This window comes from Otolemur garnettii, unplaced genomic scaffold (assembly GCF_000181295.1).
Source record: "Otolemur garnettii isolate 467f Iridium unplaced genomic scaffold, OtoGar3 scaffold00048, whole genome shotgun sequence".
NCBI classification, from domain to species: domain Eukaryota; kingdom Metazoa; phylum Chordata; class Mammalia; order Primates; family Galagidae; genus Otolemur; species Otolemur garnettii.
The window spans coordinates 4,031,974-4,056,883 of NW_003852443.1; the positions used below are offsets into that span (position 1 = coordinate 4,031,974).

Sequence of the window (24,910 nt, forward strand, 5' to 3'; positions counted from 1 at the left end):
AGGAAATAATAAATATTCTATCTGTCTACCTGTCTGTCATCTTTGAATAGCTCTACCTTAAAACTCAAGGCAATGGGCAAGTTTTCTTGCAGGAAGGAATAAAACTACATCTTGGTTTCCAAACAAACAAGAAGAAATATTGCTTATAAGTATATTTTTCTTAGCAGCTTGCAGACAGCAATAGCTGCTGTGGAGCTCAAGGTCTGTGCATGTTTCAAAGAAAGCTTGCCATGTGTTGGGAGCTTGGCTGACAACTCAATTCTGATTCCTTTTATGTCCACTTTCTCTCATTTTTCTTCTCAAACGCAGAAGTAGCAAAGCATCCGTTTGTCTCCTCCCGCTCCCTCTTTCTGCTTTTCCGTCTCATAAACACACACACACCTGCTCCTTTTTCTTCAACACGCACACTTGCGTTTACGCTCGTTTTATTTCATTTATTTTTAAATCCCCAAAGGATTCAGAGAACAGGCTGTGTGCAGCTGCCGCGTTTCCCCCGGTGAAGCTGCCAGTTACCTACTGTGTGGAGTTGCTAGGAGAAGGTGAATGAGCCCGATCGCAGCGGCAGTCCATGTACATATTCTTGCACTAACAACCTGTGGAGCTCTGTGGTCTGTATTCTGTGTGGCTCTGTATGTTATTTTCTCTTCACTGTCATTAACATCGGTTACACTTATTGTCAGAGCATGATAGATTTTTAAGTGTTGGAGCCAGATCAATTAAAAGACAAAAACCTTGGCATTTAAACAGGCACTTTTTTCCTCGGGGTGGTGCTGCCGATACTGCTTCCTACCATCTGTTTTCTTATTACATCCTGCGCGCATTCCGTTGGTAGGGAGGAATTTAGCCTCTTGTGGAGCGCGAAAGTCATTCACGTTTGTCTTGTGCATAGCAGAGCTCGTAAACTGTAGGAATTCTGTGCTTCAGCGCACAGAACAGTGACAGATGAGCTGCTCCTGGGCAGGGCTCGGGTACTCAGTCGGTCAGTAGTACAGTAGCAGGCTCCCATGTGCGGCTTGCTCCTGTGAGGTCAGAGCATCTGTTTATACTGCTGTCTGCTGGGGGTGGGGGCGGGGGGGAGGTGATGCGAGCCTGTCAAAGTCAATAGCGGCTCTGGCGGAGGCTTCCCTCAGCTTTGCACATCAGCTCTGTTTTGATAAGAGATGCTACTGTATAACTGGTGGAGATTTGTGGTGGCCTGAGGAATGCTTGTTCTGGCTGCTGAAACTGACTGTAACTGTATTGTCTTAGCAGCAGCAGCAGCATGGGGTCAAGTGCTACAGAAATTGAAGAACTGGAAAACACCACTTTGAAGTATCTTATAGGAGAACATACTGAAAAAATGTGGCAGCGCTTGAAAGGGATGTGAGTATGCTCTTTGCTTGGTTCTAGGATTTTATTCCCTCCCCCTCAAAGATTTGACTGTTAATGTGACTAATTGTTGATGCTGTCTGCTTTGTGGACTAGTGTTTCCTTTAGAAAGATTTCCTCTTAAAAAATAAAACGTGTCCATCTCAGCTAACAACTTGGGGGGACGGATGGTTTGTTGCTCTTGTACATTTCATTAAAGTAAGGTAACTCATGGAGAAGTCACTGCCTTGTCAGACGACATGGTTCCTTTTAGCATTCTGTATACACTGCTTAGATAGGCATTTAGACAAGCAGAAAGGCAATTAGGGAAGCTGGTTGCCTCGGTGCTGGCCGAAGTAAAATTTCCCGCAGGTAAGTAGAAAGAGAAATAAGACTGGTACTTTTTCTGTGAGGAGATTTCGAAAAACAATGACAGGATTCATATGATAAATAATTATACTTCATTAGGCTTATTCTTTATTCTTAAATAGCAATATTTCTATTAGAGAAAATGTTTTATGTGCTAAAAATATGGATAGCACATAAAACTTATTAGAGAGTATTGGCTTTAAATTAACCCTTTCACTTCTTCTGAAAGTACAGAATAGCTCATTGTATGTAATAAATGGTCCTTAATAAGATAGGCCAAGAATTGTGCATTCACATCAAATGTGAAAGGTAAGGAACTGAGTCAAACTTTAATGGCAATTCCACTCACTTTGCTTTCACACCTTTGCACGGGTTTTTAGCAGTGTACGCTATTAACTTCTGTTCTGTGTTCCAGCACTACCCTATGTTTATATGATTTATTTTAATTATGTCATAATTTAAAAATCATATTTGACATTTGGATAAAAATGTGAAATATGAATGTTTATAGGGCATTTATAGGCCAAATATGTAATTGCTTAGCATATTTGGAAACTATATCTGCTTTTCTGTAGTAACAGCTGAAGGAATCCTATACCATGCAAAGTAGAGTTCTCTAAGATTCACGTAGCTAATGCTGTGGTTTACACACTGTTTGATAAAATTCAGTATCTGAGTAAATTTGATGCTCCTGGTTTGGTATTGATTTTTTTTGAGGAAAAATTATATCAAACTTTGTGTAGAGGTAAAAATCTCTTGTGGTTTTCTCCATTTGAATTTACTTAATGGTATTTATATATTGAAATGTTGTTTATATATGCATTTGATCACTACTCGAAGTAATACATGGCAATACAGTACACTGGCATGTGTCCACTAACACAAACAACAGTTAGCAGAGATAACTTTTAAAGGAAGCCATCTTTACATCATTTGAATGAATCAGAGAAATTTGTTTCCAAAACCCATTGAAGATTTAGAAGTTATATCTTTTTGGTGAGGTTTTTATCTAGGAAACCAAGCAATCCTATCGAAGAAAATAACAGCTCACAAAGTTAATCAGCATAGATGCAGATTAAATATTAGCAGCAACCAGGTGATTTGTATTCTAATCTAATGAGTGGATGAACATTCACACCGGAAACATTATACATCATATTGCAACCTATTTTAGATTTTAATGTCTTTAGCAGGATAGGATGTAAGGTTTATTTTGTATTTCTTCTATTAATATTTTTATGTAGTTACTTAAATGTGTAAAGATACAGTGTGGTGGATTGATGCATATGTCTTTAAGAAATTTGAAAACTGATTTTGTGTTAGGTTCAAACATTGTAGAGGCAAAGTTACTGAATTTCACTTTATTAGCTGAGCTCAAAGATCAATCTGTCATTTTATTTCACAAAAGTCTGATAGATATTATGAATTCATAGAAAGGTATACTAATGTATGTATATGTTAAATTAATTTTGAGCTGTGGCTACATAGAGCCACTCAATCACTAAATGACCATTAACCAGGTTTTTAAAAAAAATTATCATAGGGCTGACTAAAATGATTGGTTGCTTTTGCACTGAAGGAAGAATTTGCATTTTGGTGCTGTTATCTTTAACTCGTACTTTGCCTTAAGACATTTTCAGTGTTCTGGGCTAAGCATTGTCAAAGCATGAAGCTCTCTCTAAAATCTGCATGACTAATGACAACAAAATTGTTTAATTATGGTCTTCTGTGCACCGTGCATTCCAAACAGTGATATGAGGGACTCCCTATACCATTGCTGAAAATCATCTTGCCTGTTTAAAATGCAATATTGACTCAAACAGAATTTTAACTTGCCAAAATTGCTAATGCTAGAATTCTACTTTTAAGTATTAGAGATTAAAATCATGCTATTCATGAAAGCTATCAGACAATTGTTCAATACTTTTCTTATTTTTGGTAAAATAGACTCAACTAAGACTTTCAGGTATTTGTTTGGAAAGTGACTTTATCTTTTATTGCATTTAGTTCTACAAATACATTGACTTATTTCAGCAGGATATTCTGCTTTTAGTTAGGCTTATAGTATATATATTTTTAGGTTAAATAAAAATAGAAATGTGAAAGTAAAATGATATTTATTCAATTACACCTTAAATATAGAAAACATGGACCATGACAGGTAGATATTTAGAGAAAGTTTTCATATAGGCATTGCCTCATAATACATAGATACAACATTTTAGACAGTTTTTGAGTCCAGAGAAGTAATTTTTAAATTTTATAATTAACACCTGGAAAATTTTGGTAAACTAAATTAAAATATCACATTTTCTCTACTGTTTTATTGATTTCTTTTATTGAGTTTCTTCCAAATCTTCTTCATATAATATTTGAGACACCACTTAAAGTGATATGTCGAGAAATCTAGTATTCTTTTGTGAGAACAAAGGTGAAACTGTTTCTTACTCCCATTCTGATGTAGCCTTCTATGCTTTAATTTAGAATTTTTCTTCTTATAATTACAACTTTTATCTTTAGTTTTATTCAATCTATAGTCCATCACTAATTTGTCACCCAGTATGACAAGTTAGACTTTGTCTAATGACAATGATGAAACTCTGAGTAAATAACTATGACAGCAGGTCTTTAATAAACAATATTTAAAAGAATCATATATTTGGCCATAGTTATTAATTTTTTAAGGTCTGGAAAGCATATCCTATGTCTTATGTCATTTCAACACCTAATGAAATTTCTTATTCAGAAGTTTCTTTTTTTTTTTTTATTAAATCATAGCTGTGTACATTAATGCAATCACAGGGTACAGTGTGGTGTTTTCATATACAATTTGAAATACTCTCATCAAACTGGTTAATGTAGCCTTCATGTCATTTTCTTAGTTATTGTGTTAAGACATTCATACTCTGCTTTTAGAAAGCTTCACTTGTACCCTTGTAAGATAAACCCTAGAGATGACCCCACCAATCACCCTCCCTCCCCCCACTCCCCTCCCTCCCTCCTCCCCATATTCTAAGGCTATAATTAGGTTGTAGCTTTCCTATGAAAACTATAAATTAGTTTCATAATAGGGCCGTGTACATTGGATACTTTTTCTTCCATTCTTGAGATACTTTGCTAAGAAGAACATTTTCCAGCTCCATCCGTGTGAACATGAAGGAGGTAAAGTCTCCATCTTATTCAGAAGTTTCTTATAAATAGGAGACTGAAACTGCTTCCCACATACTGAAAGAATTCATCTATCACTAGTTTTTGTAAGGACTGTTATCTTATTGATTTCTAATTGAAAAGTTGATTTGAAGATTTTATATCATTTATGCATAATCTTTTTAAATTTAGGAAATAATGCCTCTGGGAGTCACAGTAATGTTGCTTTTTTCTTCCTTAAACATGCAAAGAGCTCCATAGAATTTTTAAAAAGTTGTACCATAAATAGGGTGACCAGACGTCCTGATTTTGGCGGGACAGTCCCGCTTTTCAACAATTTGTCCCACGTCCTGCGGCTTTTTAAAAAAGTCCCGATTTTTGGAAAGAAGGGGCTGGAGAACAAGAAGGGAATATACGGTTTTCGCCCACCATATGGCTATTCGCCAGAATATGAATTTTATATTATTTTTGTTAATTTTATAATGTTAAACTGTAATAAATAATTGCTGAGAAGAGATTATCGAGAACTGCCTATCAAAGTTTGCCTTGTTGTCAGGCCCTCCTCTGCGCCATCCCCTGCCCTGCGCCCCGCTCAGCCCCCGCTCTGCCCTCCCCCCATGTTGTCCCGCCTTACAGATGTTAGAATCTGGTCACCCTAACCATAAAACAACCATAGAATTTTAAAAAGTTTTACATAGTTAAAAATGCTGATGCTGCTCTTTTCAGTCAATTAGACTGTTCTAAGAATTCTACCTAAGAAGTCACAGCATCTTCAGAAAACTATGATTGAGTAGAAATTCCCTACATAAAGTTACAGGAAAAACTAAATCAGAGCATCATCTCCCTCAGTTTAACAAAAGTGAAGAGAGCTTGAACTACTCTAGCTGCAAACTATTGACAAAAACGTAACACTCACCACTTCCTGATACTGCCAAGTCCTCCAGTTTTTATAAATGTAGGACTAGTTTCTATTGGAATTTTAGTTTGGGAGTAATTTAATTTCTCATCATGAATTTTGTATGTTTAGATGCATAACTCTTTGTTCTTCTATTCTGACGGATGTCCAGATATTAAGATCTGGAATTGTGAATGCAACAGTTGAAAGAAATTAAATCCTTTTTTTTTGGTTTTCCTCTCTGGTTTGTGGTGAATATGACACTTGGTAGTAAAGGATAAAATGTAGAGAAGCCGAAAGTGAAAGAGGAGGAAATACTATGTGATAATCCTTTAACTAATTCCAGTCAGCTGTTAATTGTTGAAGAAGGCAGTGTGCTGTACAGCTCTCAGATAATATTGCTGAGGTCCTCATCAGTAAGAGGATGCTGCAGAAATTTGTATTCAGAATGAAAATCAGCAGAAAAAGAAAATGGTAGGAGCTATTAGCACCATATTTTCAAACTGGAGTCACGCTTTAGGTAGGATGAAGCTTCATTGTAGACAAGATGCAAATCTAGTCCTTTTACTATTCTGCTCAGTACCCTTTAAAGGCTTGCATCCTTCCCAGGGTCTCTGCTTACCTGCTTAACCCCTGGAGCCTGTCAGATGCCTGTCCTTCTAGGGCCCCCTCCCAACCAGACCCAACCTCCCTTTCTTTGGGAGGTTGCTCCAAATAAATGCTGCTCACCACCGATCTGGCTTTGCTCTTTTTGTCCTCTGTTCTAGAGAGAACTAATCCTTTCCTTTCCTCTCTCAGCCAGAGTTGCTCTTGTCCCTTCTGTGGTATTTGGAGTTGTGTGGGGAAGTTCGTGGTGGTTGCAGGGACTGTGGGTAGATTTAGTGGGTAGCAGGCTCCAGGCAGGCTAAATGTACTATAGAGCTAGGGGCATTCCTTTTCAGGAAGAGTTGTTCTGTTCAAAATTTTGATAGGGACCTTATTAAAAAATGCACAGGGATCTCTGCTTAAATTTCAATTTCATGGGAAATCCTTCCAGACTTTCTATACTAGGTTGGTTTTCTGGTTTTGGCTCATAAGTAACTTGAAATTTCCCTTTCATAACAAAATCTACATTCATACTGAACCCCAGCTTCTGAAAGCAAGAACTATATTCACTTCATTGTGTTTGCTCTTGGGTCCCCAGAATGTAGCACAGTAGTTGGCACATAGGAGATAATGCAATAAAATTTCTAAATCAATGAGTGAATACAATTCTGAATCTTATACTGGCTCTCCCTAGAGAATTAGAAGATCAATCCAGCACTCAAAATAGGGCCTGGTTGAAGGATTGGAGATAGATTCGCCTCTATCATACACATGGAGAAGGTAGAAGAAATGTCTGCTTATCCTCTACTAGTTGACAGAACTGTGCAGATATAACATATTTATATTCTTCTTTACTCCTTTCAATACACTTAAGAAGAAAATATCCGAGGGAGGTTAGTTACACAGACAATATCTTGTAGAACTCAGGTTTAGATAAACTGTTTAAAGATGTTATTCATCTTGTCCAAAACAAAGATGACATTCTCAGAATAGGTACCCAGAAAGATCAGAAAAGGATCTAAAGTGGTGCTTCTTAAAACTTAGTCCCTGAACCTTGGCAGACTAAATGCTCCCAGAGGTGTCCACATCCTAGTCCCGAGAACTTGAGAATATGTTACTTTACTTGGAAAAGGAGAATTAAAGAACAGAATCAGCTGACTTTAAAGTAGGGAAATTATCTTATACTACCCAGGTGAGCCCAAGGTAATCATAAAGGTTTGTAAAAGAGATGCGGAGGAGGAGGTCAGAGTGATGTGATGTGCCAAGGACTTGACTTGTCTTTGCCAATGTTAAAGATGGGGGAAGTGGGCCAGGAGCCTAGGCCAGCCTCTAGAGGTTTGAGAAGGTGAGAGAACAGATCCTCCCTCTAGAACCTTCAGAAACAATGTAGTCTTTGATTTCAGCTCAGTGAAAACTTACATCAGATTTCTGACCTATAGAACTGAAGATAATTTTTTTCAAGCCACTAAATTTGTGGTAAATTTGTTACAGTAGCAATAAGAAATTAACACTCATCTCTTAAACCAGAATAAGTGGTGCTTAATCAACACGGTCAATCCTGTCTTCCCCTGCCACAAACCCACTCACACACACACAAACACACAAATGAACCATACAGGTGGAGCCCTGCCTCTCCCAATGGCACAATGGAGTTAGATACTTTGTATTCTTAGTCATTAAACAACTCCCTTGTGCCACCATCTAACCCTGCCTTACTTGACCAAGTGATGGGTTTCATCACTTCCTGAGACTGAGGGTATATAGTGGATTCATTTAAAATATCAAAGGAGACATTTCTTGGAAATCATCTTAATCTCTGTTCTTACATTGTCAAGTATGTGATTATTTTGATGGATTCATCAAGCAAATATTTTTTCTTAAAAGTTGTCATTTAATCATAAAACTGGTTTGATTTGAAGAAAACTGCCTCATCAAAACCTATTTTGGTGTATAGATATAGTCTGAATATAAATCCCAGTGCTTACATAACATTATGCTATGATTTGTAGGATGAACATTGTTGAGGTGGAATACCTTAGGAATTAAAAAATTGAACTCTGATGTCATTCAGATATTTTCCAATAGTAACTGTTTTTTAGCTGAATGGCCCTGGAGCAATTACTAATTTCTCTAAACTTTACTTTTTATTAATATGTAGAAATCCAATTATTGCACTCATTATTCACTCACTTATTTGATAGTCACTGATTGTGTGCTAGGTTAGGTGCTATGTTAGGAAAAGGAGTTTATATTTCAGCAAAGGAAACGAACAACATAAAAGTGAAACATAAAAGCAAGTTAATGTGGAGTAAGAAGTGACCAGAAGAAAATACACTGGGTGACTTGATCAAGTTACCTGGGGAAGATACTTTGGATAGTCAGGGATGAATTCTTTAGATGACTTCTCAACTAAGACGTAGACACACTTAACATCTACCTCATAAGATATCAGCATGGGAGAGGGGGCTAATGAATGATGCCTCTCATCTCTGCTAAAATTCAGAGTAAATTGATTGAGGAGCCCAGTAAAGGGAGAGCAGAAATAGCTTTATAGTAAATGAGGCTTGCATTCTGGAAGCTATTGTTTTGGTGTGTAGCTGAACTGGAACTCCTCTGAATTCTACTTATCTCCTTCAAAATGAAGGACTCTCTAGTAGGAGACACAATTTCCCTCCAAAATTTATGCCATGGCCTCGAGGAGATGAGATTATACTTTCTTTTTTTTTTGAGCCAGAGTCTCACTTGGTCACCTATGATAGAGTACTGTGACATCATAGCTCACAGCAACCTCAGACTCTTGGGCTTAAGCAATTCTCTTGCTTTAGCTGGGACTACAGGTGCCTGTCACTATGCCTGGCTATTTTCAGAGATGGGGGTCTCACTCTTGCCCAGGCTGGTCTTGAACTCATGAGCTCAGACAATCGACCCTCCTTGGCCTCTCAGAGTGCTAAGATTGCATGTGAGAAATATCATGTTCGGCCAAGATTATATTTTCTCTAAGCAGAAAATTCCTTCCCTGTGAGAAGGAGAGCTTCATACTTAGGCCCAATTCCTTCTCCACAATTTGTCAGCCAAATGATTTGTTCTTTATTTTCTGTGAAAGAATGTGAAAGGAAGCTCAAGGAGATTTGTCGGCTTATCTCGTGGCAGGTGTTCTTCCATGTAGAAGAAAGCATCAGGATCTGGGAATCCATATCTTGCCTAAATTAAGACAATGAACATCAAATAAAACAACATACTAAGAAATATAGCATAATACCTGCCACCCAATAAGCCTGGGAAACATTGGAATTATTACTGGTAATATTCCTGTTACCTTTTCTGTTCTTGATTATAGTACAACCCACCTATTTAACATCTATAATCTTCTCTAAGCTGATTGATTTTTTGATGCCTCAGTTTTCTTACCTCTATAATGAAAACAATATCCTTACCTGCCTCATAGGTGTTGAGAGAATTATTATAATTGAATTAGCACTTGTAGATTGCTTAGAATTCAGGAAATCCTAGCTGTTGTTTTTATTATCACTAATATTACATTCCAAAGCAGAATTTTATATATTTTGTCATGTACTTTTCTTATCAGAATCAGTGCACAGAGTTGAGTTGTCTAGATGCAGAAAGGAGACTTTCTCTTAGCTCAATGGATGTGTTCTCACAAGAGTCCTCAGATTTCTTTTCAACAGAACCGTTATACTTGAAGATTTATGCTTTCCTGGGTTAAGAGATAAGGTTTTGTGGAGAGAGAGTGCACGAGCTGAGAAGTGGGCTGGCTTTGAAAGTTTCACTGATAGAAAAATTGTCGGAGTAACATCTTTAGTTTAACATCTCATGGAAGCTTTAGAATTTATTTTAGATTCCTATAATCATGTGTGACTCAAGGATAGACTGATTTCCTGAGTTACTCTGGCTTGAAAGTCATTCTTTAGGTCTTTCTTTATCCCAGTCTAGGCCTACTTCACAATGGACTTGACTTCGAAATAATCACAGTCGTATCCTATAGCCATCCCTTTGCTGATTTATTTTTAGAAAATGGGACATTTTACCATCGTACTATTACAATTTGTTCTTTAACATATTCTAATCAGCTAGTCAAATGCAAATATTTAGAAAGTCTGATTATCATTTTGGTAAAGGACCTTTTGGGTGTGAAAGAAACTATTCATTAACAAACATCATTAAACTGATGATAGTATTAAAGGCTCATGAGAATTGTACTATTCCACATATCTGTTCTGAGAGCAAGTTTTAGGCATGAATGATTATTGTTAAGGAAGGGCATACCAATGATAATAGGTCATTAGAGGCATACATAGGAAGCATTATGACCCTTTAGATTTCTTTTTTAAGTTATACTTTCTTGCAGCTGTTTTTAAAATTAATTTTTTTAAATTTCAAGTCAATTTGAGGGTACAAAGAATTAGGTTACAATGCTTGCATTTGTTAGGGATAGTCCCTGTTATAGTTGTATCCCATACCCAGGAGGCATGACATATACCCCCACACTGTGCCAAAAAGTTATTTTTTAATATATTATAAATTTTTTTATTTTACTTTTTTATTTTTTGCAGTTTTTGGCCAGGGCTGGGTTTGAACCCACCACCTCCGGCATATGGGGCTGGTGCCCTACTCCTTTGAGCCCCAGGTGCCACCTCATATTGTAAAATATTTTGAAACATAAATTTTTACTAAATGGGTACAGAAGATGCTCAATCATGCAGATAATTTTTGGTAAGCAAAATTTTGATATTTAGAGTTATTCAAATAATTTTATGAGTTGTGAAAGATGGTATAATCTCTAAGCACCAGTGTTTATAGCAGAAGAAAACAGACGTCAACATCAATTAAACTCTACATGAGCATCGATGACCAAGTGATTCTCATGAAACAGGTCCTAGATAATTTGGAAGAAAATAAAAATAAACTTATTAGAAAAGCAGTCCTGTGCTGATTGGTGTGCTTAAAACTGGACTTCCTAACGGTTGATTCAAAATGAGCTGTTTTTGGAGCAAGATAAGAAAAAAAACTGAACACTTTGGGTATCAGTCACATTTCTGATTAGCTTCAACTGTTTAAAAGTCACTCATAATAGAATTATAGTAGTAATCGTAGTGTATAATCCTTTTATGCATTATACTTTATGAAAGATTTTCCTTTTGGTTTATATGGATGTATACAATTATCTCTAATCTTTCTGATGAGGAAACCGAGCCTCCAATACGTTAAATGGCTTGACCAATATTTCATAGGTAGTAAGGGGAGGGCCGGATTCCTAGGCCCATACTTATTCCTTTTAATATTGATTTAGATAATTCCACTTAACACTCAAGACTCACTATAAAACCTGACATTTCAGGAGTTAAAAGCTGTTCTCTTGTTTTGATCTTTCCACACTCCTGCCATCTGTTTGCCTTGTTCTGCATACTCAAAGCTGAATACCAAAGGGAGCTATCACTTGGCATATGCCTTAGATATCAGAAACTCCCCACTTCTGTTTCTCTCCTTCTCAAGGACGGGTACTAACTTTGCTTTTTAACTTATTTATTTAAACAATGATCCTAGCTAGTGTTTGCAAGAGAATTTGACTTTTTCTAAAAGCTTTTGCCCACTCAAGACTTGAATCTTTACAAAAATCATTCTAATTTAATTGACCTTTGGTACTCCAAACAGCAGAGAAAGAAAACCCTGAACAATAGTAATGTCTGGTGTTTATTCCTGGTGATTTTTATGTAGGAATTCTAACTGTTAAAACTGGGCATTTTATTCTTACATAAGCTGCTGCTGCTTCTTTATAAAGAACTTTAAACATGTTCTTCTCTGAAGTAAAGGGACTAGTCTTTCCCCTCCTTTTGTTTATTTCAGAAAAATTACATTACTGGAGTTTATTCTGCTTTGTTTCCTGGAGAGAACACACACCATTTAAACTACAGAGCGTTTTTCTAATTCTTCCTTAGACTGTACTTGGAGATGGTTTGTATGTGGACTAGGGGGCTCCTTCTAACTTTCAGAACTTGAAAAATCTCTAGTACCTTCCACTGGTTCTAGAATGAACAAGTGTTGCCGTCTGATACTTTATTTCTGACAAATTTCTGGTTTAATCTCTTGGATTCTACAAAAAGCTTCCATTTTTTTCAGACATTTTTTCACATCATTGTTTACCACTGCTGTAATAGTAAATTTATTCCTGGCTTCCTGCATCTATTCTCTTGGATAATCTCTCCCAAACTGACTCTTGGCCAAGCAACTTATTTTGGCCAGTAGCGTCAAAGCAACTTATTTTGGCCAATAGCATCTAAGCTAATGTGAAATAAGCCAACGTGTGGAAACTCTTATGTCTTAGGGTTTACTCTGTCTGAATCCCTCAGGTCAGTATGTGAAGCACCCTGTTGAGCTTGGGAGTGTGGCCATGGGAGCAGATATAAACCACTCTGGCTGAGGCACCTCCAGATCTCAACCACAACCAATGATTTTCAACTGGTATGCCACAGCACACTGGTGTGCCATGAAAAATTTTAAAGATCATTAATTCCAATCATTATTTATTTATTTATTTTATTAAATCATAGCTGTGTACATTAATTCTAATTATTTTTGTTCATTTTTTTTTTTTTTTTGGTTGCAGTTTTTGGCCAGGGCTGGGTTTGAACCCTCCACCTCTGTATACGGGGCTGGCACCCTACTCCTTGAGCCACAGGCGCTGCCCTCCAATTATTTTTGAAAGAAGTTTGAAGCATAGACATTATGTTCTTTTCTCTCTCTCTCGCTCTCTTTTTTTTTTTTTTTTGATCAACATAATTTAAGTATGCCACAGAAGTTTAACTGTAGGTTCAAGGGTGCAGTGAGATAAAAAAAGCTTGAAAAACACTGGAGTGGAGAGTCAACCACCAGACATGTTTATGGGGTCATCCTCACTGTCTAACTTCCTCAAAATTGTGAGGAAATAATATTTATTGTTCTTGGCCACTAAATTGTGGTCAGTGTTTTGTTGCCCAACAAAAGCTAACCAACAGGCACCCACAATCAGCTCTTTACCTCCACATTTTTCATGTAATTCTGTGATTTCAATAGTTGTTTTCTACCTATCACTGTACTTGCTCCCTGATCATCATCTGCCATAATTTATTTCTTTGACCTCATCAATAATTGGCAAATATTTCAGAGCTTATGAAAATAAAAACTGAGGTCCTGCTTTTTAGAAAGTCAATCCAAGAAAATTCTTCTCCACATTATTTTCACCAGGAATAATATCAATGACACGTGCCCACATATAATATTTCTTCCAATACATGCTCCTTCAGTGGCCTGTGTAGTGAAGCTGTACTGTGTTTAGATTTCTATGAACAGATGTAATTTCCCACCAAATAGAGGAGCAGGATAGAGTACCACAGTGAAACATAGCTGCATAAAAGAAGATGGTTCATATCCTGTTACCCTGGCAACAGGCACTAGAAAGGCCAGGACTCCCCACACATCCTGTTGCCCTGACAACAGGTCACGTAGGGCATGGGAAGGCCCAGTTTCCTGTCTTCTACGCCTGTTCTTTGCAACCACAAAGAAAAAGAGGAAAGTGATGTTGCATCTTGTTCTTCCTCATCTACATATTCTTCTATTATCTGAAGTACTCCATTGTGAGATTATCTTTTCAGATGAATGACAGGGTATTCAAAGAGTAACCTAGAGTTTAAGATTCATAAGCTTAGAAACATTTGCTAGTTTTTGATTAGTTCAAAGGAGTGAATGATACAAAAAGAATGAGAGAGATAGAATCAAAGTAATAGAGACAATAAATTATAGAAACCTGAGAAGTGGTCTAGGAACAATCTAGCATCTGGGAGCTGATTTGGGGTTTGCCTCCCTTTGGGGAACCTGAGGTCTTGGGGCCACATGGCCTTGGAGTTCCTTCGCTGGTGCATTTTGACTGAATCCAAATTTTACAAAACTAATCTTATTAAAAGGGGGACAGCAGAGAAAAATGAAACGTTTTTTGACTCCTCTGGTGCTTAAAAGAGAACAATCTTGAAATCAAAAGGCCACAGGTTACCCACTCTGGCTAGATACTTCCATTTGGTGAGCATATAATGCAGAACCGACCATTATAAAATGATGTTATGTTATGTTATTTGGGTGGCACCTGTGACTCAGTGGGTAGGGTGCTGGCTCCATGTACCAAGGGTGGTGGGTTTGAGCCTGGCCTCGGCGAAACTGCAACAAAAAATAGCTGGGCATTGTGGCAGGTGCCTGTAGTCCCAGCTACTCAAGAGGCTGAGGCAAGAGAATCGCCTAAGCCCAGGAGTTGGAGGTTGCTGTCAGCTATGACACCATAGCACTCTACCGAGGGCAAGGGGGTAAGCCTCTGTCTTAAAAAAAAAAAAAAGGCTCGGCACCTGTAGCTCAAGTGGCTAAGGCACCAGCCACATATACCCAAGGTTGCGGGTTTGAATCCAGCTCGGGCCGCCAAACAACAATGATGGCTGCAACCAAAAAATAGCCAGGCATTGTGGAGGGCGCCTGTGGTCCCAGCTACTCTGGAGGCTGAGGCAGGAGACTCGCTTGAGCCCAGGAGTTGGAGGTTGCAGTGAGCTGTGATGCCACAGCACTCTACCCAGGGGGACAGCTTGAGGCTCCCGTCTCAATAAAAAAAAAAAAGTTATGTTATAAAAGCTTTTTATTAACTTAACCTTTAATTCTGTACAAATTTCTCGCCTTTTCATTCTTATGCCGCTTTTATTTTCTTTCACTATGTATCTTTTCTTACCGTGTAGGATTGCTAAAAAGAGCAATCTAATCAAGTTCTTTTTTCCTCCCCCTCTCTCTTAGTTCCTTAAGCAATTAGTATGATTATAAAAAAAGAAATACTGTGTGACTTTATTTTTTGGAATTATATATTGCTTTGTCTTCATAATTTATGTTGCACATAAAATAGTGTCAAAACTGACAAATATTATTAGTTCTGCTATTAAAAAATGACAAATTTTTCTGCAAATTAAAGTAAAATTTTAATTGACTTCCCTGATTTTAAATGTAGAGTAACAGCTATACATTCCATATTAAACCAGAAGTTTTATCTGGTGAAGATGGAAGTGTTGGCAAAGTCTTCTATCAAAATACAGCAAAAGGGATTGGAGGAGAAAAGATTTTGAATTTAAATCAGTTGAAAAAAGTATAGGCAGTGGAGAGGAAGTATCTTTGGGAGAATATTATCATATTAAAGCTGAATTTTTGAAAGACCGGGTGGGAAAGTTGGGGCTTGATCAGAGTATCGTCAGGGTCAGAGAAACACTTGTGATGATCACAGGCTACATTGGGTGACCCTTCTGAGGCCTCTAATTGTACCTCACGTTTAGTTGTTATTATTCATCTAATTGCTCTGCTTTCTAGGTAATCCTTTATCTTCCCTTTGAGGAAACAAGAGGGAAGACATAGACGCCAACAGTTCCTTATTTTATCCTCTGTGCCTCATATATCGTACATGGCATAAAGTGAGACTTAAGAATGGTTCAATCTGACAACGAACAGCCATCCGGCAGTGTGTCGCAAACTTATGGGTGAACGGTGCAGCCAATAAAAGTCATAACTGTTTGACAGCAATATTAGTTTGGGTTGGAAGGTCAAAAAGGTTTTATGGAGTAACTTGAACTGCTTCTGGAGGAAGGAAGAGAATGAAATATCAGAAAAATCTGACCAGTAGAGATTGTTGGGGATGCTCCCATATCATAGACGAAAGTAAACAAACAAAACCAAAACCCAACTTTGGATAATGGAACTTAGAGTTTTAGGAGGATTGCTGGGGGCTGTGGCAGTGAGGCAGTTAGTGTCCAGGCCCTGTGACTGGCAGAGAAGAAGCATCTAAGAATGTTAGCTGTCGCTGTAAATTACATTTGTGGTACAGTTACATGTAAAATAATGTGTTTGTTTTTGTTTATTCCTCTGCCGAACGTAAGACTGAGGTAAAAGTCAACCCTAGAGGACTGTGTGGTGGGGAGGATTCAGGGGAGGTTCAAATGATAGCTGAGTGACTGAACTTCCTGCTCAGGGTCTAATTTCCTGAGTTCTCTAGCACGCCTATCTTCAGAATGCTCACATTCCTGTGTCGTGATGTAGCTGAATAATTAGGGTGATGCTGAGCGTATCTTTCAGTGATTACTGTGCGCTCTGGCCTCATCTGGCCCTGCAGTGTGAGGAGTTCTTAGTGAGAGGACTGCTGTGTATCCCGTGAGAGTTAATTGGCTGCTGAAGTTCCCAAACTGTAGTGAGTCCGACAGAAGGAGATACAGCTCCCTGGACTTGGAGGTGATTAGGCTAAATACTTTAAAATGAGTGGCTAGGCCATAGTTTGTCGGCCACTATTGAGTTAAAGAATAATCCTCTCTCTTTTTTTTTTTTTTTTTTTTTTGAGACAGAGCCTCAAGCTGTCCCCATGGGTAGAGTGCCGTGACATTACAGCTCACAGCAACCTCCAACTCCTGGGCTCAAGCGAGTCTCCTGCCTCCGCCTCCCAAGTAGCTGGGACCACAGGCGCCCGCCACAACGCCCGGCTATTTTTTGGTTGCAGCCGTCATTGTTGTTTGGTGGGTCCAGGCTGGGGATTCGAACCTGCCACCTTAGGTGTACGTGGCTGGCGCCTTAGCCGGTTGAGCTATAGGCGCCGAGCCCGAATAATCCTCTCTTTGCATGGATCTTCAAAGAAAAACTTATAAAGCGAGGTAATCTTGAAATTTCCACATGTGATTGAACAATTTTGATATTCCTCAAGTTTTATTTTTGCTAGACATTCAAGGCCAAGTTGTAAACAGAAGTAACCATTTCAAGCTGTCACTTAATATTTTTGTCATTTAATATTTTTCATTCATTATATTTCATTTAATATTTTATAATTCAAAATCCTATGAATTATATTTCAATTATAAATAAATATTTGTGATATGTGTGCTGAAAGATGCCTTGTCTAAAATATAACCCACCTATCCAAAAAGAGATCATATATACTTAACAACTGAGAGTGTTCCAAAATGAAATTCACAGCCAGAGTAATGATATTCAGTTTGAAAGATTAAAATATTCCTGGCATTAATTCTCAATGACACTGTGATATATACTTCCTTTCTATTTTACATGATACAATCATGTCTTTAATTCCTTACTGTAATTATTTTTTACTACATACAAAGGATACATTCATTCTTAAATTTCTTTAATTTCTACTTCTATACTAAATTTACTTAATATATGCTTTGTGTAATTAGACAAGTTGGTTGATCTACTGATAGTACCAGGAAAGCAAGAAATAGCATTGAGTCACTTTAGAGCACTCTAGAATGAGGAACATGTGGCCAAGTAATATTAGATTCCCTGGAAAGATGAAGTATTTAAATTCAGAATAAAAAAAGAATTAAAAAAATATGTCTGTGATAAACTTGATTGTTTTAAGTACATGTCCTATGGGTATAAATATAAACACTGATTTACACAGAATGAGTCAGGCTATGGCAATCTTAGTCATGATTAGAACTATCTTAAGAATGAGAGTCATTCAGAAACAAAGTTGTAGCCTCAGTTCATCCAGACTATACTGACAGTTGTAAACATATTGAGGTATCTGGCAAGTAGAAATAATATTATTTCATTAACTCGACTCAATTGTCTTACTATTAACAATTTAACTTATTTGTTCATTCAAAAAATACTCATTTACTGGCATGTGGAAGTTACAGCATTATTCTAAGAACTAAAGATATAAACCAAATGACAGGATCTTTGCCTTCATGGGGTTTACATTTTGATGGTGAAGGTGAAACATATAAACAAAAATATGTAACGTAATTTAAATAAAAACGGGGTAAGGCGACAAAGTTTCTGGGGTTTCAAAAGTGTCTATCTCAGACAGCAGTGGCTATCTCAGACAGCAGTGGTCAGGGAAGGGCTTCCTGAGACGGTGACTTGTGAAGAGGGACCTTAGCAGTGAGCAGGGAGCCACCCTGAGGTTGGCCGTGTTGGCCTTCCATGCAGTGGGGAGCGAGAGTGCACATCCTGAGGGCGCACTGGGCACGTTGGAGGAAACCAGCAGCGAGACCAGGGGGCCTGGAGCACAGGCAGGGGAAGAGTGGGAGAGGTGAGTGTGGGGAAGAGGGCAGAGGGCAAATCACATGAGACCCAGCAAGTAGGGATTCACGCCCTGCGTGGTGGGAAGCCTTTGGAGCAGCAAGGGGTGGAGGGTGCACTAGGTTTTAAAAAGTCTTTCTGGCCACTTTGGGAAAAAATACTGAGGAGGGAGGAGGCAAGGAAGGGCAAGATTGGGAATGAGAGGGTGTGTGGGAGGCTCTGGCAGTTGTCCAGGTGAGGGTTTGGTAGATTTGGTAACATTAGTGCCTACAGAGGTGATCAGAACTATGCAATTTGGGACATGTTTGAAATTAGAGCTGACAAGACCCTGATGAAATGGACAGAGGTCTGTATGTGGGTGAGAGAGAGAGAACTCTGAGCACCTGGATCTCCAGTCCCTTATCTGAAACCCCTGGGCCCACATGGGACCTGAGTTTATAATATCTAAGATTTTTAGAAAGGTAATAACGTGTCTATTGCAAAACTTACCAAGCATTCCCAGGGGGTCTAGGGTAGGCCCTAAGGAATACATCAGCAGCAAAATATAGAAGTATTCACTTGAAGATAATACGGGATGTCTCAAAGGTCACCCCTGAAGTCATCATACTTAGGGAAAATGGGAAATTGTAACTTAATGTACCTTTATTTACAAAATAGTCATCACAACATTTTACAAAGAGATAGATTAACGTAGATGATATTTTGTAAATATTTTGAAAATTTTTCTAATGAATATTATGTAAATAAATGGACATTTAGCCATGACTTCCCATTTGTCCTATGTATGGCAACCTTATGGCCACCTTTTGGGATACTCTGACCCTGTACCTGACCTCTCTACAGTTCAGGTCTGGTTTTGCTGCCCAAAGAATTAAAGTCAGACCAGATTTTCCTGCCAAGGGAAAAAAAGTCTGGGTTTTTGAATATTCATAGTTGTAGGTAAGGGTTGTTAACCTATACCATTTCCTGAAATGGGGAAAATGGCAGAGGAAATAAAAACCCACTTTGGACCCATGAATTTTGGGATGCCCATTAGATGTTCAAGTGGCCTTAACAAATACACAGATGGACAGATGAACTCCAAATATATACATTTTGGAGTTGTCAATATTTTGATGTATTTAAAATCAAAGGATTTGATGAGATATCAAATTGCTCTAAAAAAGAAGAGACTTATGGTCTGAACCCTCATGCACTCCAACATTTAGAGGTATTGGAGACCTGAGAGTGATCTGAGTGCCGCAGGCCCTGGAATCTGAAGGAAGATTGCTTTTTGGGAAGGGGGATTGTCAAATGTTGCCAAGAGGTCATTTAACATGGAATGAACTGGAACGAACATTGACTATTGGTTTATGTGTTGGGAAGGTCTTTTGTAATCTTGGCAAAATACTGTCAGTGAAATGATGGGGACAAAATTCCCCGTAGGAGTGGGCAGAAGACAGGATTGACAATGAAGTGGGGACAGAATGTATAGCTAACCCTTTCAAGCATTTTTCATAAAGGTGATCAAGACCAGGGGGAGACCTGGGAGAGAGTTTGAAGGTAAAGGAATCTGTTAGACATGGAGAATACTGTTAGAGAATTCTGTCGGGAATACTGACAGGAATTAGTCTGTAGGGAGGTGAATAAATCAATGTGGACACACACACTCCTCCAGTGTGACGCGGTCTAGGACCAGGGCTGGCTCACCCAAGGTAAAGCAGAACGTTGGGAACATGTTCAAGTTGGCAGGTGAAAACTTGGTGATGGTTCCCTCGGGTTATTGTTATTTCCTCAGTGAAATGAAATGAGAGGCCATTTAAGGAAATTGAGAAGGGAGGCAGTGGCATTTGAGGAGAAGAAGGTGGATGGAGTCCCCAGAGAGAGGCGTGTGGCTGAGGAAATGCCGTGGACTGGGCAGGCAGAGCTGAGTGCCACCAGCAGCCATGCAGTAAAGTGAGATCAGTTTCTCTCTGAGCTTTCTTCCCGGCAACATTCTGTTGTGGCTCCCAGGCAGCCTCGGAGCAGATACAGAACTAGGTTTATAGAATGCCTAGATTGCCAGATAACCTAAGGGCTATGAAGACAGAGGAAACGGGGGCTTGAGGGCCTTTTGAAGGGGAAAGCATTAAATCTTGATTGACCTGAAATCCAAGTTGGGTAAGGGGAGAAATGATGGGGACAAAATTCCTCATAGGAGTGGGCAGAAGTGGGCAGAAGATGGGGGAATGATGACCAGTGGAAAAGAGGGTGAGGTTGATGGGTCGGAGGTGAGGAAGGGGGTAAAGTACTGTTGGAACAGGACACCAGCATAGCGTCCTTTTGTTCTTCTCAAAGGTACAAAATGACACAATAAACATACTGGGTGTGGACAAGCTTACACAAGAAATAAAACTTGTGAAATGAATATGTGGTAAGCAACTTGATTTTTCCTCTTGTAGAAGACCCCTGTGAACTCCTTTACATTTCATTACGAAGCTCTCTCTTCAGAACAGAAGTGTGGCTGTTCCTGTGAAGAAAACAAAGCGGGCAGATCTAATTTTAGGATGTCTTTCCTTGACAACAGCCTTTTAAATATTGCCTATGTCACAATAAAAATTGCCTGCAGAAATTAATGAGATTGTGTTTGGTCAAGGAAATTAAATTCCCTTTTATACTTAAATAGTGTCATAAAAACCTCTCCCTGCACCTTGCTTCAGCTACTGACTTTTACTGTTTATGGCCGTTTTTCAACCTTTTTTATCTCACAGCACACTTGAACCTGTAGGTAAACTTCTGTGGCACACTTAAATTGTGTTGATCAAAAAAGTAAAGGAAGAATATACTTACTGTGCTTTGAACTTCTTTTGAGAATGAATTAATTGATGACCTTCAAAATTTTTCATGGCCTACCTAAGATTCTCACACAGCCTAAAGATTAGCATTTTTGGTTTTATGTCATAGATGGCAAATTGTAATGTGTAGATCAGTAGCAAAGGGCCAGGCATCCAATGAAGGGTTGCTGTGAGATAATGGTTTTAACCAAAAAGATGTGGAGATTGTTTTCACTATACAGGGATAAAAGTTGGTGTGCTTCTCTTTGCAGTAGTAGTGGTTTTAGTTTACCTAAATAATTCAGACTTTCAAGTTCCTTCTTGAGAGTTTTATAACTCATGCTAAGCAAATAATTAATTGTATTTTTCTCTGAATATTTTGTTACCAAGAGTGAAGTTTGCTTTGGTTGAAATTTCATGACAAAACAGTCTCTTTCTCACATACATACATACACAAATATACTCACAATCACAGCAGGTAATAATATATAAATCTGTACTTTGGTGAAAATGCAATTGTCATTCAAAAACTATAATATTGTGTAGATAAGGCATGAAGAGAATTGAAAGTCATTGTTTCTTTTGATTTTTAGCATAATTAGTGTCATTACATATAAAATGAGGTAGGTCTGGGGTGGCACCTGTGGCTCAAAGGAGTAGGGCACCAGCCCCATATGCTGGAGGTGGGGGGTTCAAACCCAGCCCTGGACAAAAACTGCAAAAAAAAAAGAAAAAAAAATAGGTAGGTCATGATATTAAAGAATTATAAGACTTCAATACACTTGATAGAGTTTACATCTACTTTTGGTTTTCAGAAAGTCAAATCTTCAGTTTTTCTTCAATAAACTAATATAGGGATAATTGTGAGTTGTATCAATATTTAAAAATTAATCTTTTGAAATTTTTGCTGAATTTTCTTTTAGCATTTGCAGAGTAGATTTTATTTAAAGTTTAGTACCAGGCTGCTTGCCTCAAAGACCATTCTTGTACTTCTGGATCCTTGGTGGGATATCCCCATATGTAATGCTGTGCATTTTGTGTTGATAAACTGCATTTCCTTCTCAGTTCCTGAAGGGCCTTTCTCTTGCATTTGCTCTCTTAGAGGACTAGACTGAGTGTGAGTGAAGTGGGACTCACGATTCTTATTTGTTATGTCAAAGTTATACTTGAATGTTGCCAGTCAGACAATTGGCTAGGTCTTCAAAGAACTGTCAATTTGATTTCCTTGTACTAATACTTTACCTTCTATGGCACTTTACTTTCAAAAATTAATTCTAACATTTATTTAAAATAATAAAATTGTATTATAAGACAATGAAAGCAGGAGTTTTCTCCCTTACCCTTTGGTATACCCAGGACTGCTCCGAAGACATCAACTTTCATCTTTTAATTTTTCTTCCTCCATTTACATATATATATATATATATTTGAGGCAGAGTCTTACTTTATTACCCTCGGTAGAGTGCTATGGTGTCACAGCTCACAGTAACCTCTAGCTCTTGGGCTTAGGTGATTCTCTTGCCTCAGCCTCCCAAGTAGCTGGGACTACAGGCGCCTGCCACAATGCCCGGCTATCTTTTTTTTTGTGTGGTTGTTGCAGTTTGTCTGGGGCCAGATTTGAACCTGCCACCCTTGGTATGTGGGGCCAGAACCCTACTCACTGAGCCACAGGTGCTGCCCTTACATGTATATTTTTAAGTAATAATTTTATGTAGGTGTTTCTTGATGTAATATATCTTAAGGATTATTTATTGATTTTGCATACATGTGGATAAAGATTTAGTATATTTAGACCAAGCTCTGGCAGCTCCCCCACCTCCTGATTCTCATGGTAGTTCTGTTACCATTTCAGTGAATCAATATTTGATGTTTATAGTCTATGAATTGACTTCATATCAGAGCCAAAGAGTGAAACTCTTTTTTTCCCCTGGGATTTAATAAATATCTCATTTTAATTATTAGTTTATTGGCCTCATTTCCTGTGTACCTCTCACTAACTTTCTCCAAGTTCACCAGAGGAATTGTGAGGCTCCCTCCAGTACATTCCCACACTGTCAAGCACATCCTCTGCTTTTTCTGTCCCACTCTTTTCTGTAGGGACATTGATTGGTTTTATTGCTGTTTTTTTTAATTGGCATTGTTTTCTGAGCCTTTGTCCCCAGCTCTGGCTGAGACTCTCTAAAGGTTGAGACAACCATCCCCTTTGCTTATCTCTTCTACTTCCTCCTGAATTGGATCTATGGTTTCCTAGATCTTACTTTTCAATAACTTCCTCTCATTCAGGATCTGAGCGTCTCCAATAGCTCCTGAGAGGGGGCACTTGAGAAACACATTTTAAAGAGTAAATTTATATATGAAAAGATATTTATTTTTATTTTGGTATCACTTGATTGGCTCCAAAATAATAAGTTAAAAGTAATGTTTCTTAGTGTTTTGTAGATTTTGATTCATTGTCTTTTAACTCTCAATGTTGCTGAGAAGTCCAATGCCATTCAGTCCTCGTCTTTTTATGTGATGTTCTTCTTGATCCAATGAGCCAGGAATTTCCCTTATTTCTTCTCTTCTGAAATCTCATGATAATAAGCTTAATATGAGAATTGTGGTACCTGAAATTGATTGGTACTTTCGATCTGGAAAGTCCAATGTTCAGTTGGGGAGCATTTTTTAATCTGATGATTTTTTTTCTCTGTTCTTTATTCTTTCTTCCTGAGATTAAGGCAACTTCATACAAAAATAAAAGACTTAGTTTTTCATCTGAATAGATAAAACTAGCTCCTATTATCTGGTGATGCACTGTAAAATATGAGAGATAATGTATTTCTCTTTATGGCTGAGCAGATTCATATCTGTTATATCGCAGGAACTTTATTTTTGTTAGCCCATTACATCTCCATACAAATCTTATAAGGTAATATTGCCTTTGCCATATATGAGAGCATAAAATTGACAGTCAAGGTTAGATGACCTCAGCAAATGATGCTGACATTGGACTATGGGTGAGATTTGAACATTAGGTGCTTTCTTTTATACCAGGCTGCCTCTTGAGGATAACTGAGGTGAATCTTGATCATAGGTAGGATGGGGGCGGTGTCTCAAACTCAAATTCCATCAGGGGCCCTCAGTGAGGAAGGTGGCTTGGGTGGAGACTGTACAGCTCAGACTGTTACTTCTTGGGACAGGAGCTTCTTACCCCACCTTCTTTCTCTTTTTCAAAATATTAGCACATAGTAGTCATTTCTGATATTTAGAGAAAGTCAAAATTCATATGTTTATGTATAGTTCTTTAGGATTTTAGCAGTTAAAGCATCACTTCAAAAATTACTGATTGGGTCAACACAGCGAAGAACAAATAAAAGCCAGATATTATAGCATGTGAAGTTGGGATTATTTTAGCTTTGGTGATGGCCCTGAAGGCCAAGAACAATGCAAAAGGTGATAGTAAAAGCCAGATCCTGTGTGCTGAGCCACCCAGACAGGAAAACTAAGTGAGTGAAAAATAGGGTGTCTGGCATTAGAGGCAGCCCTCCCCTGACCTATATTGAAAAGGAGAATTTCAGGACTTATCTCAAGAGAGAGCTGTCAACGTGCTAGCTCCCTAACCATCAAAAGGCCCAAGACTACAGCTGGAGCTGCCTTTGTTTGTCAGCAAGGAAAAAGAAGGTCTGCTGGGCTTGAC

General features: G+C 38.2%; 1 protein-coding gene across 2 annotated transcripts in view; it reads left to right on the top strand.

The window, feature by feature from the left end:
- The first annotated feature begins 866 nt into the window (after positions 1-866).
- The window catches only part of PDE1A (phosphodiesterase 1A), a 346,207-nt gene continuing 322,163 nt past the window's right edge, over positions 867-24,910 (top strand). The window contains exons 1-2 of one of the 2 annotated variants that reach the window (XM_003791460.1): positions 867-1,006; positions 1,252-1,362. In XM_003791460.1, coding sequence (XP_003791508.2) covers positions 1,262-1,362 — 101 coding nt within the window. In that variant the 5' untranslated portion in view covers positions 867-1,006; positions 1,252-1,261. Of the gene's footprint in view, positions 1,007-1,069; positions 1,363-24,910 lie in introns of those variants that run through there. The other variant, XM_003791459.2, reaches the window with a different exon arrangement.